At 43.5% G+C, this 14,889-nt stretch overlaps 1 protein-coding gene across 1 annotated transcript; it reads left to right on the forward strand.

Annotated features, from left to right (window-relative positions):
- Nucleotides 1-550: 550 nt before the first annotated feature.
- On the forward strand, nt 551-7,904 carry clta (clathrin, light chain A). Its single transcript, XM_080535234.1, has 5 exons — nt 551-902; nt 1,540-1,577; nt 1,891-2,008; nt 2,140-2,251; nt 7,171-7,904. The coding sequence occupies exons 1-5, from the start codon at nt 689-691 to the stop codon at nt 7,340-7,342; spliced, it is 654 nt and encodes a 217-aa protein (XP_080391360.1). The 5' UTR covers nt 551-688; the 3' UTR covers nt 7,343-7,904.
- Nucleotides 7,905-14,889: the final 6,985 nt, after the last annotated feature.

The following is a 14,889-nucleotide window of genomic DNA, read 5'->3' on the forward strand; positions in this document are numbered from 1 at the left end:
CTCAGTTATTATTAATGTCTAAATATAAATTCCAGCATTGTGTAGATATTTATTGCAGTGCAGTATTTGAGGTTTGCAAAACAGCTCCTCCTGGTGGTCTCCCACTGACTTGGCTGGCACAGAGAATAAAATGTACTACTTCCGGTTTGTTGTGACCTTCAAAATAAAAGCCTTCTTCTTAACATATTAAAATGTCAATAAATGCCATGTTGCCTCGCACAACTTGGCTGAAAGGGAACACGATTTGTTCACATTTAACGTGAACATTTTTACCAGCAAGAGAACGGAGTCGATCCTCATTCAAACAGAATCACCACCAAGACGCGAGGAGTTACCAGCTCAGGTTAAACTCATCACGTGATCACGTAAGGGCCGCCCTTTTCCGTGGCACGCCGTGAATCACGGGATGTTTACGTATCCGATTAATTCATTCGGTCAGTCAAGTTTGGAGATACTCCATGAGTGATTGGTGCACAGCAATGTCCATCACAATTTCTCTATTCTGATTGGTCCAGCCCACGTTTCCGCTTCATTACCGGGTTGCATTTTTTTTTCTCTCGTCCTTCCCCCCATCTCTTGTCTTTTAGCTGATCGGTTTGGTCGACCCTTGCTTTTCATCAGATACAGCAACGTTATCGACATCTTTTTATCTTAAAATAATTATTTATCGATAAAAATTAGGTTAGATATGGACGACTTTGACATGCTCAACGCGCCTGCCCAGCCTGCTGCCACCGGGAACGGCCTCACCGAGGAGGACCCCGCGGCCGCCTTCCTGGCCCAGCAGGAGAGTGAGATCGCCGGGATAGAAAACGACGAAGGCTTCAGCATCCTGGACGGCGGAGAGGTGCCCTCGTCGCTAGGCAATAACAACCTGACTACAGGCGACCTGGAGACCACCGGTAGTCTAACCAAGCTTCCTTAGCTAGTATTGTTTGTCCCTAATATTTTAGTTAGATTTACTCGTTGTCTTTTAGTCAATATATATCTCTATATATATATACACAGCTAGAAAGTAGTAATCATTGCTGGCTATTAGGTTAAACCAGTGAGATAGGCAGCTAGTAGCATCATCGGTTATGTCGACGAGGAAGTCATCAAACACAGCAGGTTGGGTCAAGGTTTTTTTCTCCGAGATGACAAAGTGACCAGCTAATTTTGTTTACGAATAGCAAAGCAAACCGATTGGCAAATCATCCGTGTGTTAGCCAGCTAAGCTAGGATAACCTGGGCTAGCTAAGACATAGGCTAGCACTGCACATCGCAAATTTGACATGGCTCATTATTGTGACCTTTAGACACGAGCTGTCGGCTTTAGGAAGTGAGATTATTGCCCAGAAGAAAAACCGACCCTGTCGTATTACGCAACTCTTCAGGAGGAGGTTGACTTTGCCTACTCAGGCGTTTCTGTTAGTGCACACTAATGTGCAGACTGGTGTCAAGGGTATATTGACAATGCTTAGCTAAACGTTTATGACTGAGGTGTCTTGACTTGCAGTGGTTTGTGATTGTTCATCAATTGATTATTTGTCCTGACAGATGCAGTTGATGGTGCTGTTAATGGAGATCTGCATGAGGTAACGTCTAATGCTTCTTTTTGTGTCTGTCTCAGGAACAAAGTCAATAATAGTAGCCTGTACAATGTCAGGCACAGTGGTAACACATCTGAGTACTCCACCATGTCATATAATATGCCATTTGGCTGATGCTTTTATCCCAAAGCGACTTACATTGTAGTATACATGGTCCCAGCATGAATCAATTCCAGAACCTAAGCGTTGTTAGCTAGACGCCATTCTCTCCCGACCGAGCCACAGAGGACAATGTAGTGTTTTATTTTCAACTTTCTGACTAAAAGGTCATTTGATGTGATTCACCCGTGTTTCTCAGGAGAGCAACGGGCCTTCTGACGCATACGCAGCCATCTCCAGTGCTGACCGTCTGCAGGCCGAGCCAGAGAGCCTGCGCAAGTGGAGGGAGGAGCAGAGGGAGAGACTGGAGGTCTTAGGTAAGTGAAGTGGCAAAATAATATGTTAAAAGTGACAAAAAAATAACATGTTAATTTTAAGTCGGGAGGTTACGAGCTTCCGAGCTTCCGACATGTCATGAATGCACTTTTTTTGTTTTGTTTTTTACTAGATGCTAACTCACGGAAGCAGGAGTCAGAGTGGAAGGACAAGGCCAAGGTGGAGCTGGACGAGTGGCACACTCGGCAGGACGAGCAGCTGGAGAAGACTAAAATCAACAACAGGTAAAAAGGGCCCCGGGTTTAGCCAGGAGGAGTCCCACTGGATTCCAACGCAACAGCGTATCGCCTCACCTCTCTGTTGTACTGGAATAAGGCTAGGCGATATGGACAAAAAAAAAACTCATATCACCATCTTTGGACTGATCTATGTAAGTCCTGAACAAATCTATGTAAGTCCTATGATGAAACCCTCTGTAGAAATCAGCTTGCTGGACAGTCATGCTGAATTACAAATCGACCCCCAAGGCACTCCTGTAGATCTGAAAGGATCGGATAGATCGAACCTAAGATAGTATGGGATGATTCAGGATTTTAAAGTGCTTGGGATGACATTTCTCCTACTTCCTAGTCCATCTGTCCACCCCTTCCTTATGCTCTCCCTACCTCTGTTATGTCCTTCAAATCTGACCCAAGACCATTGGCTACTGGACTCAGTCTTTCGATGAACTCACTTTTTTTTTGAGTGACAACAAAGAGATTATATAGCCCTCCATCCGATAGTGTTTCACATTTTTTAAATGGCATGAATTAACCGGTAAGTGCCATCATCATAGAGTAGGCTCTGTTCAGACATAGACATTTTTTTATGTATGTGATGTAATTAATTATTCTGTAACTTTCCCAATTTGACTCCCGTTAAAGCATCACAAATAGCCTTTACAAAAGAAAACGCCAAAGCGTGAAAATGGTGAACTAAGTTAATCTGGGGCTGGTTACCCAGGCTGTGGGAGACCTTTAGGTTGTTCAGCCCCACCCCCCGAGCACCTGAAGCCATCGCGTGCAGAGCACCTGAAACTCTCTGTAACCCAAGCTCGTCCTCAACAATAAATAATGTACAACAAACAGCCAATCTCCCAGACTCTACGTCCACTCTCCCTCTGCTATGTTGTTTGTTTGTATGTGCCGGCTGGTGTGTGTATGTTCTTCTCCTTTTTACCGCTCTCTCTTCTTCTCTCCTGCTTGCTGCTTTCCTCTGGGACACCCTCGTGTCCAGGGTGCTGGATGAAGACTTCTACAAACAGCCCTTCTCTGAGCTGATTGGTTATGTGTATGTTGCTAAACTAACATCCTTTCTTTTCACATGTCAAAATCGCATCTTACATTAACACACATTTTTTAATTTATCGTCTTCCCGCATTCTTTTTTTTATTTTATTTTTTAAACGTTCTTTTCTAAAAACATTGACTTGATGCCCCGAAATAAGACATTAGAGTTCTTGTTATTTTTGAATGTTTTTGGAGGTACCGTGACTGATTGTCTCTGCATGATTTGCTAATATTAACCTGGTGATTATTTTTTATCCAGTGAATGTGTATATATGTCCATCCCACCAGCCACCTTCTGAATGCTCCTTGCTCAGTTTATGTGAAGTAGTTTTCGTTTGCAATTTCTGTGTAGTGTAGGAAATTAATGGGGCGTTTCTTTTTTGTTTGCATCGTCCACCAAACTATTTGTGTTCCGTTTCTGACATGCCATTTCTTCATAATGTCATTTGCAAATGTTTTGAATTCTTATGAATTTCTTATAATCATTTAACGTTCTATGATTCATGTGCTTATGGAGAACCAGGCTAGTTGCAGATTTATTTTTGATATGTAGGAAAGGTGACATTTCAAACCTAGTCACAGTACAGTATGTTGGTATGCATAAGTAACCGTCTTGAGGATAAATGTGTGATGGAGACTGTGTTCGAGCTGACAAAGCTGTGTTGATATTATATGGCTAATGCCTCTAGTAGAATTATGCTTGTAGTTCTGTTTGAAGCAACTGAGTCTCCAGCTTTAGTGGTCTATTTAAAATGTATTACGTAAATTCATCTAATGTTTGAAGACGCTTTCATATGTTTAGGGACCCTACAGTACATGAGAAATGGCAAGAGTTACGGTGCTTTTAGAAATGGCGTCATATTTGGCCAACAGCTTTTCACCAGCCGGCATACAGCCCTGTGAGGACAAACATCATAGAACTTACAATCCTGAATCCTATGCATTCTAGTTCTGATGAACTCAGCAAGATCCTGTAAGCCATTCAAAAGCAACAATGTTCTCGGAGCGCAGCTTCCTTCCTGAGTACTTCTGCGATATCAGCGTCTCGTAGAATAGCTCTCGCAGGCGGACGGGGATAATACAATAGCTGAGATGGCTGTTTGTGTAGATGTGATGGTGGAGTCACTGGAAATGCCTATCAACATCACTTGGTGAGGTTAAGAAGGTGAACACCAGCTGAATAGGTAATAATAATTTTATAATAATTTTGCCATTTAGCAGACGCTTTTATCCAAAGCGACTTACAATTACGAATTACAGGGACATTCCCCCTGGAGTAACTGAGGGCTAAGTGCCTTACCCAAGGGCACACTAGTAGTGGTGTGGCTTCAGGCGGGATTTGAACTCACAACTAGGGGTGGGCATCGACGATCGATAATTGATCGATAAGGATCTTGGTCGATCACAAAATAAAACATTTGGTCGATCACCAAAAAAAAAAAATTTTTTTTTTTTTTTTGTGATCGACCAAATGTTTTATTTTGTGATCGACCAAGATCCTTATCGATCAATTATCGATCGTCGATGCCCACCCCTACTCACAACCTTCCGATCCCAAGTCCAACTCACTATCCACTAGACCACCACTACCCTAGGTAGGCCTATAGTAATTGTTGTTCTATTAACTTCTTCTTTATTGACTTGTATACACTCAGATTTGGAGGTAGACTGGCTGTCACAGATTGCACCTCTCCTTCAGCCGTTTTCTGCATCTACTGAAGGCTCAATAGGATACGCAATTGCTTCAAACATATTGTAACTGTACTCTGCTTAGAATATTCTAGCAGCTAGCTACTGCCTGCCGTAGAGTGAGATGGCTATTGCTGCAACCTGCTCCCTTAGTATTGCAGCCCTTATATCTGCCTTTGAGTTCAAGCATGTTAAGCAAAAGCTCTCTTGACAAAATGACCCATAGAAATAGGCTAGAGGGTGGCCTTTTTAAATGCCCTGACCCAACCACCCAATGGTACGGTACATAAGGGCTGCAAGCCAAGTAGTTTAGAGCACTTGGAAGGGAAAGAAAAAAAAAGATAGAAAAAAAGGTGATGTCGTTTTTCTCTGGAAATGCATGCTGGCTTTTGTCATCTGCATAAAGCTCATTTACTTTTCATTTTCTATATATCTGACTTGTGATCTGTTTCTCCTTGTTTCTTTTCCTATGCACCTTTAAGCACACACATTAACCATCCTTGCTACCGCCTAGACCAGTTAAGTAAAAAAAGAAAAAAGAAAAGACAATCGAATATATCTTAGGGACAATATACATCCGAAAATGGAGGGAGAGAAAAAGAATTCCCATTACACAATTAGAATAGATATGATTAAAACTCCACTGCCAAACTAGAAGCTGGGTGTCCCTCTGTGATGTGATGGTCCACTAGTCCTGTGCGTATCTGTAGTTCGTTGTGACAGTGAATTTTCATTGGCTTCTCATCCCCATTTTGCTGTGTGTTTTGTGTACTAGTTTAGTCGGAGGGGGGAGGTTTACATTCAGTAAGAGCTTAATCCTTGGCAGTGGAATTGTCCTATCTTTAGGTTGATGGGTGGGTTCAGGTATGTTATCCCCCCCCCCCCTGCATTTCAAAATGTCCTCTTGTTGTGATTGTGGCACACTACCATTTTCAATTTAATTTGGGGGTATAATGGCTACCCATGCCCCTTTTATGTTTAGTATTGGAGTAAAGTTTGTATAATAAGTAGCCTATTTACCATTATACCGTAATATAGTTATCGAACGTAACTACTGCCAATATTGTATCTTACGGTTATCAAGCCTTTGCTGCATTTCAAAACAGCCTGCTTTCAAATCGTAGCTAAATGCATGGCAACGTCTGAGGCTTCCAGGTTTTGGTTGTTAAAAATAACTTGAAGCTCTCTTTCAAGGACAAGTACAAGCAATGAAATGAAATATTCCTGTACTTGGATCTTATGCTTGAGATAATATTTGCAGAACCAAAGAGCAAGTTAGTGGTGCTGCCCCCAGTTCTTTAAAGAACTGCATTTTTAACCAACCAAACCTCTTTATGATTGTTACAAAGACCAGTTTTTCCCCCCTCAATAACCAAATCCCTTTTTTTAAAGAGACAGAAATGCAGGTAATTTTACTGTATGATTGGGGCGGGGGCATGCTAAATAATCTTGTTCGATATATATCCCTGTACTCATTTGTTTTTGATGTGACGACTTGAAGAATGTTTATTTTTATATGTGGTGACTGGACTGTTGTGAGTTAACTTATGGTGTCTCCTCAATACTCCCTCCTCAAGCAAATCCTCACGTTTAGATTCAGACCAAAAAAAGTTAAACGTTAAGAGAATATTAGACTCCGATCGAGATTCAATGGAGTTCAATATTAATAATGTCGATGGGAGATACAGAACGGACCAAGTAGGGTTCCTGTTCTGTTTGTTACATCTCTGTCTGAAGCCTTTGCCAGTCAGTCTTAAGAACCCTACTGGGTCTGCTGAGTGTGATATAATATGCAGACAGGCAACTGATGAAAAAGCATTGTTAGTATGAACACCTATCCCCATTGGTGGACACTCATGCAGAGAGGAGGCAGTGTTGGGTGAGCAGCTGTAGACACTCTTGTCACCCAATCCCAAACCGACCCCAACCAACCCGAACCCCCTATACACTTGAGGAGATCTGGACGGGTTGGATAGGTGTAAGCAGTGTGCTGAAAAAGTCCACCTATCAGAGAGCAGGCTGGAGCCATGTTGCTTATACCGATCACAAAGAAAAAAAACAATTTAGATCTCCACAAGTTCTTAGGGGCTAGGGGTCCACTCGGGATTGGGTGTGAGTGAGTGAGGCTCTGGATCTGCCTCGGGCCTTCCCCCACTAAAGCTGTTCTCTCTCCCGTGTGCTCAACAGAGCGGCCGAGGAGGCCATGGTGTCGGACATGGACGAGAACAACCCGGGAACAGAGTGGGAGAGAGTGGCCCGCCTCTGCGACTTCAACCCCAAGTCCAGCAAGCAGGCCAAAGACGTGTCGCGCATGCGTTCTGTCCTCATCTCCCTCAAGCAGGCTCCCCTGGTCCGCTAAGAAACCCCCCACAACCCCCCCCACCCCCCACCCCCAAATCTCTCTACCTTTATCCCAATTCTCACCCCCATGGGCCCAGAACCACACTACAACCGCTCATTGGGCACAAATATCATTCCTGTGATCCTCTACCAAGAAACCTGACCTGTGGTGGTTGTTGTAAATGAATAATTCCCCCTTCCGTCATTAAAGAAAAAAGTATACAGATTTATTTTTTGTTTCTATTCTTTTAAGGACCAAACCTTCCGATTAGTGTTTTTAAACCATCTAGAGCCGGCTTGTGGCATTGTGAACATTTTAATCTATGCATTTGCTTTTAAACAGGAATCAGGAACAGTGATACTGTCCATGTGACCTATATGTATGTATGTATGTGTGTGTGTAAACTCTGTGTGGGTGGGTGTGTGTGTACTCTATATGCGTGTACATATACAGAATACAGGCAATATATATAAAAAAACAAAACAATGTCATTAAGAGTTTAGTAGAGTTTGTGGTATAAGACTAGCTGTAGCCCAATGTTGCTTTGTGTGTTCATTGTCCACTTTATTTCAATATCAGTAAAAGTGAATGAAACATTTGTCGTCATTCTTGAAGTGTGTGTGTTTGATATATTTAGCCAGTATTTTACCTCATTAGAGATATAGCGTGTCATGTTAGGTTAGTGGTAGTTATTTTTAATTAGATATATCCCATTCTGAATGTATCATTTTCAGTGAAATGTAGTGTGTGATGCTGAATTCAAATCAGCCCCTCCCGAGCTCTGATGTGGCAGCTCATCTCATTGTAATGGCTTGCAACTCAATTCAACCTACCTGTTTTGGCATCACTTCTCACAGTTTTTAAACTATCCTGATTCCTAATACTAAACTAACTTAATATCCTTACAAATTAACTATTATTAATTATCATTTATACCCGTCAGTATCTGAAGTCACAGTGGAAAACTCCAAACATGGCATTCCGGATTGCAATAGGCTAGGTGCACGATCTCCACTACTTCCTGAAAGGCACCTGGCATGAACATATCCTGTCTCACTCTATTGGTTTAATTGATTAATCAGCTGTGCACTGTGTGTTCCAACAGTTTACCGCACAGCTGATTAATCAATTAAACCAATAGAGTGAGACAGGATATGTTCATGCAAGGTGCCTTTCAGGAAGTAGTGAGATCGTGCACCTAGCCTATTAAGGCGTTTAGACAATCACCCTCTGGTTTACCTGCAGCAATGCGGATATGTGGACTGCCATGTTTGTTTTCCAACACAGCACGCGTCTGTTAAGGCTCATGGTGATGTGCCAACAAGTCAAATCCAACAGTCCTTACCTAGAGTAAATAGAAATGTGAGAAGTACAGATATACTTGATAAGGTGCTAGAACACATTGCAACACAGCCATCAACTGAAGATTCACTTTAATTTCCTGCTTTGTTGAGTTTTTCATAGGGTTGCATTCACTAAAGAGTTCAGAATTATTGGTCAGACCCTCTGCTTGTATTGACCTGTATAAGAGGAGCTAGTAACATTAGTAACAATGTGTTCATGGGGAGAAGACACCAGTAATGACTTTGGTTTGGTGAACCCTTATGGGTTAGATATGACCACAAAGCCGTTTGATACCCGTGTGCATTTCACACATTTTGAACAATCAGACATTGAATGAATGTTCTGGTAACTCTGGTCAGGAGTTACCTGACCAGAACAGGAGCACTGAGATGCTGCAGACCTGAGGGGGAGAGAGAGTGAATACCAACAGAAGAATATAGGGGATTTTGGCAAATATTTTTGGGGCGCTACCCACACGTTTAGCTGTGTTGCTCATTCCACGAATGCATGATCATTACAAGTTGTACCTCGTTGTAAAGGTGACTAATCAGGCTTTCCAACGATATAAAATACAATACCAATTGGTATTATTAAAGGGGAGGAATAATCAACAAAAAAAGCGTTTCCGAACTTTTTTTGAGGGGTTTATATCATTCATAGCCTGATTTATGTAGCATTGTATGGCTGTTAATCAGTATTTTCTGATAGATATCCAGAATCCCATGTGTGAAAGCTGTTGACTAATATGTCAACAAGATGAAACAATAACCTGGCTTTATCCAATGTTCAGATTTCTGTTCTTGAATGTTACACAAATCAACGCATATTTAATTAGACAATGCCTCATTTGCATATTTAAACATACAATGTTCAAATGTTTGGTGTCTTAGTCTGATCTAATGCATGAATATAACTTCCAAACAGAGGAAACCTGTGAAGCAGTCGTAGGTCAATGGTTAAGACATTCACCACAACATCACAGGCTTGCAAGTTCAAGTCCCAGTGATATTTAGGGTCAGATTTTCACTATGTACCTCAACCTAAATCTAGGTTCAGATTTTTACTATGTCCTCTCAAACTTGCACTAATCAGGAAAAACGAACAATTAAAACCTATGAAACAGTCTAGCTCTATGGTTAAGAGCTCACCCCAAGATTCAGGGGTGACAGGATCAAATCCCCTGTGGAACGGCTGTGGAACCATAATGTGTGTGAGAGGTGAGCGAGAGGTCAAGTCCGGGAACACCACCACGCGGACAAGGAATTGGATGGAAGGCCGGACCCAAGGGGGGGGAGACACATAAGGGGTAGTGTGCCCCCCTGACCTTCCAGAGCGATGAACAGCAGCGGTTAAGAGGTGGTGGTGGGTGTGCGAGAGGTGGTGACATTTGATCTAAGTCAAATTGTACATTTTGTGGCATAGCTCAGGGACAATTAAATGCATTTTCCAATTCAACAGGTAGAGAGTTCAAATCCACTTATGTTGTGGCAATGACCAGTACATGAAAGTTAGAGCATTGTTTCAGTTCACATTTCTGGAAAAGCACATGTTGGAACAAAGTCACAGAAACTTCTCCCTTGACACGTTTCAACATAAAAATGTTTTTGCACACTCCAATTCAACATAATCAGAGACAAAAGGTAGAGGGTTCAAATCAACTTGTGTTGTGGAGTGCCTTCATCAGCGAAGGAGCTGAGAAGGACATCCATCTTGTCTGGGAAGTGAACAAGCTGACCAGGGTGGTGATAGATGACAACAATGTGAAGTTTGACAGGGGAGGAGACAGACACAGTGTGGATATTGACAGGTGAAGGACAGTGTGTGACCACTTACATGAGATGAGGAGTCCTGTGCCTCCCCCTCGACCAGAGGGTCTACTCTAGGGGAAGGAGCAAAGGACAACGAAGCAGAGGCTGAGATAGCCTCAGCTTTCAGGACCGCTGACTGGCAGTTACAAAGACCTCCCGCAGCAATGATGTCATGGTCAGTTGAAGGTGGATAGATGAGATTGGAAGGGTCGCGAGGGGGGCTGTAGCGTCTGTGTGTCCTCCTGAGTGTCAGAAGAACAGGAATAGGGAGAAAGCACATTGTGATATTAGTCAGTAGAGGGGTAAAGGGTTAATTGACAAACAATTTCTAACACACCCACCCCACCACCAGCACACCAGGCCCAGCCAACCAAGCACAGACCATAATAGCCCCGTGCCAAGCAGGTGCCCCGGCAGCAGAACAGACCGAGGACCACCGGCGCACAGCAAGCGAGGGCGAAAAACCTGTACATCGTGTATCCAGGAAAAATTCCCTGCATCTTATCAGCGTACACACCGTCCATAAATCATTGAAAGTTATTTCTGCATCGTTGAAACCGCTTTATCCAGCACGGGACAGGATAAGATCCTTCTGAGATCCTGGTACAGGTCCTGGCGCTGGTACAGCCTGGTACTTCAGCTCCCAGGTACTCTTTCCTGTCAACAGAAGATCTCAAGCGCAGTTATGATGCAACAACAATACAACCTGGTGTTGGTCCTGGTACAGCCTGGTGCAGGTCCTGCTACTGGTCCAGGTGCTGCTGACAGCTATCAATGCCACATCAGCTCCCAGGTACTCTTTCCTGTCAACAGAAGATCTCAAGCGCAGTTATGATGTAACAGCACAGTAATCCTACTTCTATAATCTCCCATTTCTCCCTAGTTTCAAAAGGCGAGATTGAATAAGTAGGTTTTGAGGTCTTGCTTAAATATTTCCAGAGTTTTCGACAAATCTCAGGCTCTCAGGTAGGGTGTTCCACAATCTAGGAGCATATATACTGAAAGCTGAGCCTCCATATCTCTTGGTCCTGGCTTCTGGTACCATTAGAAGTTCAGTGCCACCGGACCTTAGGGGTCTACCTGGTGTGTATCTTACGAGCATGTCCGTGATGTATTTGGGTGCATGGCAGTGGAGTGATTCAATAAAAGAGTCTTGAAGTCTATTCTATAGCTGACAGGGAGCCAGTGCAGTGATCTCAGGACTGGTGTGATGTGTGCTCTTCCTTTGGTCCTTGTAAGGACACGTGCGGCAGCATTCTGAACCGTTTGCAGTCGACTAATCACTTAAACCGGCAATGTTCTGCTTGTGCTTTACCGTTGCACCACCGGGCCACTCGCAACAGAGCTCACAGCTGTTTGACAGCGACATCAGCAGACACCTGCAAACAAAGAAAAGAAAAGTACAATAAGATCAGTAGCGTGGACATTTCAACCAGCCACCAGGCTGCACACAAGAAATGCACAGAAGCAAGACAGGAAGGACTGCAGAGTCATTACCCATGTTCTGCCATAGACTGAAGACCCGTCTCCTCAGGCTACATCTTGACTGTCTCCTGAAGAAAATAAACAAATCATAAGTCATCTGTCCTTCTAGAATTGTGACTGCCCCTGGTCCTAGCATAGATTATGTTCTTAGGATGGTTGATGTACAGATGATTCACTTACTTTAGACAAATGTACTTGTTGTAAGTCTCTTTGGGTAAAAGCATCTGCTAAATGGCAGTGTTTACATGGCACATGAGAGTTACAGTTTTTCTTTATTGTTTTGTACAATTTGTATGAAACTAAAGGTCATGTACACAACATGTGAACACAAAAGTAACATTTTCAGCTAAACAGTTATTCTCATTGCTTTTGCACAAAACAGACACTCTTTACAACCTTATAGGCAAGGCAGGAGGCATTGTGAGTGGTGGAGAGTCAAAGTCAAGTTATGTTCTGAGAGAGGCAATGCATCACTAATGTGTAAAACTCCACATACAACTACTACCTGAACCCTAAAATTATATCTCACCGCGAGAGGTTGGTGTGGTGTGAGAGAGAACAGGAGACGGGTGTGCGTGAAAGAGAGAGAGGACAAGGCCGAGAACACCAAAGTGTGGACAAGGATCAGAAAAGATGGAAGGCCGGACAAAGGGGGGGGGACATAAAGGGGTCGTCCCCCTGGCCTTCCAGAGCAGTGAACAGCAGCGGTTATCGAGAAAAACGAAACGAACATTTTCTGACTAAGGGAAATTTGGAACAAATCTATATACAGAGCGCAAAAAAAATGCCCGGCAGAACTGAGGGTAGGGTCCTACTTTTTTGCAGAAAATAATTAAAATAAAAAGGGCCTAGCACTCCTAGTTTTGAGTGACTAAACATACTTACCTTCCCTGGAGAAGATGGCCAGCACCTCTGTGGAATCAGGACAAAAGAAAGAAAGAAAATTGCAATCAGTAGCATAAATACATGACAATAAAGTTTCTATAGAAAACACTGGTAAGACTAATTGAGACTGTTTTGTCCTGTTCTTACATTGCTGGGGATCTTGAAGAAGAAGGATGCTGGGTACATCAGGAGTGATGAGCCGTCTACACACACACACACAGTTACAACATGTCTCCCTCCTCCACACAGTTAACAATCACAATCAATTCAACTGCTCTTCCTTGGGGAGTTGTCTGATGTGGTGGGGGCCAGTGTTTCCTCTAACATTGAATAGGCGGGGCAGCCCCACCACCAAGCACCCCCGCCCCTCCTCCCCTGTTGTTGTTGTTGTGAGCTTGTGTATCACTCACCCATAGAAGAGCAGCAGGAGATCCAGCACAGGCAGGTTAGTGGAAGACACGTAGGCGTCTTGTTGGGAGCAGACGTAGATGACGATGACCGAGGTCGCAGGGACGATGTAGTTACACTGTGGAAATAGAACCCGACGCATCCCTCAGTATATCATACTGGACCGTTTATCTCAGTCTTTAAAGGTCAATTGAGCCGCTCACAACAAACACACATCACTTTTCTTTTTCCAAGATAACACTGCTAAACAGAGAGATGGGATTGGATGACGATGGCTTCTAATAAAGAAGTAAGAATGTGTGTGTCTGTATAAACATTGTATTGGGTTGGCTGATGATGGCTTCTGACGCTCTGCTGTGTGTGTGTGTGTGAGAGTCACGGCAGTATGGCTACATCATCAGAGCCTGGGGGGAGACCGCTGTTGGCCCCTGCTAGGGACTGGCACCACTGTTGGGCCCTGCTAGGGCAGAGCTGGTGGACTGACGCCCACGCCATCCCATAACCCAACACACCCGGAGAGAGAGAGAGGGATGGAGAGATAAATAGAGAGACAGAAAGATGGATATTCAAGCTATCAGTGAGTAGTATGGTGTCGGCGCATGGTGTATGGTGACTTGCGATGATCCTCCATCTCCAAAATAAGTCACAATGGAACGCAAATGTATGTAAGACTGAGACAGAGAGGCCGTAGAGATAGAACCGTAGATGGAACAGTTCTAATCTGTTCTGTTCTGTGGACCGTTCACCTGCCGGTGGCCAGGTGTGACCCGCAGCACCTCGGCGAAGCCCTGTCCGAACCAGCAGGTGACGTCAGCGCTGGTCAAGGTGAAGAAGAACAGCCTGTCCTGGCAGCGCGTCCTCCTGTACACTGACCTGGGGTCAGCTGAAAGAACCCCTCGTATGGCGGCAGCAGCCTCCTCCGGACCCTGCAGAAACCTGAACCTGGGTCTCCTCTCACACCCGGGGGCTTCTGGAGGACGATAACATAATATGTCATTATGTTTATATTATGGAACCACAACAACATGAAACTCACAATAATTTAACTGCTTTTTACTGCAACTCATTTCAAAATAATGAAAATACCACTGCTCATCCCTTATCAGAGTTAGCTGAGGTGCTGGAGCTGAAGAGTATCAAATAGAGGGAAAAAAGCTGCATCCGCACACTGAAATCTGTGTAAAGATCATTCTTTTTTGGGCCTTCTTCAGGCATGAAGCAGCGACAAGCGAATGCAGTTAGTAGTAGTAGTAAAGGGTTCAAACAGCATCACTTGATCAGCCAATGCACAACACCTGTGTCAAATATTTTACCTAGTGGCTAGACATCAAGGGAATTGTAGTCCTAGATTTAGTGGACTACAAAAGCCACCTACACAAGTGTTCACTGAGATAAGAAACACCAAAATACATCCAATATTTACAATATATATATACATAACAGAACAAAAAACAATAGACATTCTCTATTGTTTTTTGTACTGCAACTCACTGCATGTTCTCTGTGATTCTAAGCCGCGACTGGTGAAAGTCACATGAGATGCAGTGAAGTAAAGCACAACAATCGTCTTTGACCCCTGGGTACAATCCCAATGAGATGCAGTGAAATCAAAAGACATGTTCTGCAAGACTGTAA

The sequence above is a fragment of the Nansenia antarctica genome, assembly GCF_963989245.1.
Source record: "Nansenia antarctica genome assembly, chromosome: 6".
Classification (NCBI taxonomy): domain Eukaryota; kingdom Metazoa; phylum Chordata; class Actinopteri; order Argentiniformes; family Microstomatidae; genus Nansenia; species Nansenia antarctica.

Excerpts from the sequence above, each read along its gene's own strand:
- clta (XM_080535234.1), top strand. The coding sequence starts at position 689 with ATGGACGACTTTGACATGCTCAACGCGCCTGCCCAGCCTGCTGCCACC. Across the intron at positions 903-1,539 it reads AGGCGACCTGGAGACCACCG|ATGCAGTTGATGGTGCTGTT; the intron begins GTAGTCTAACCA and ends TTGTCCTGACAG. Across the intron at positions 2,009-2,139 it reads GGAGAGACTGGAGGTCTTAG|ATGCTAACTCACGGAAGCAG; the intron begins GTAAGTGAAGTG and ends GTTTTTTACTAG.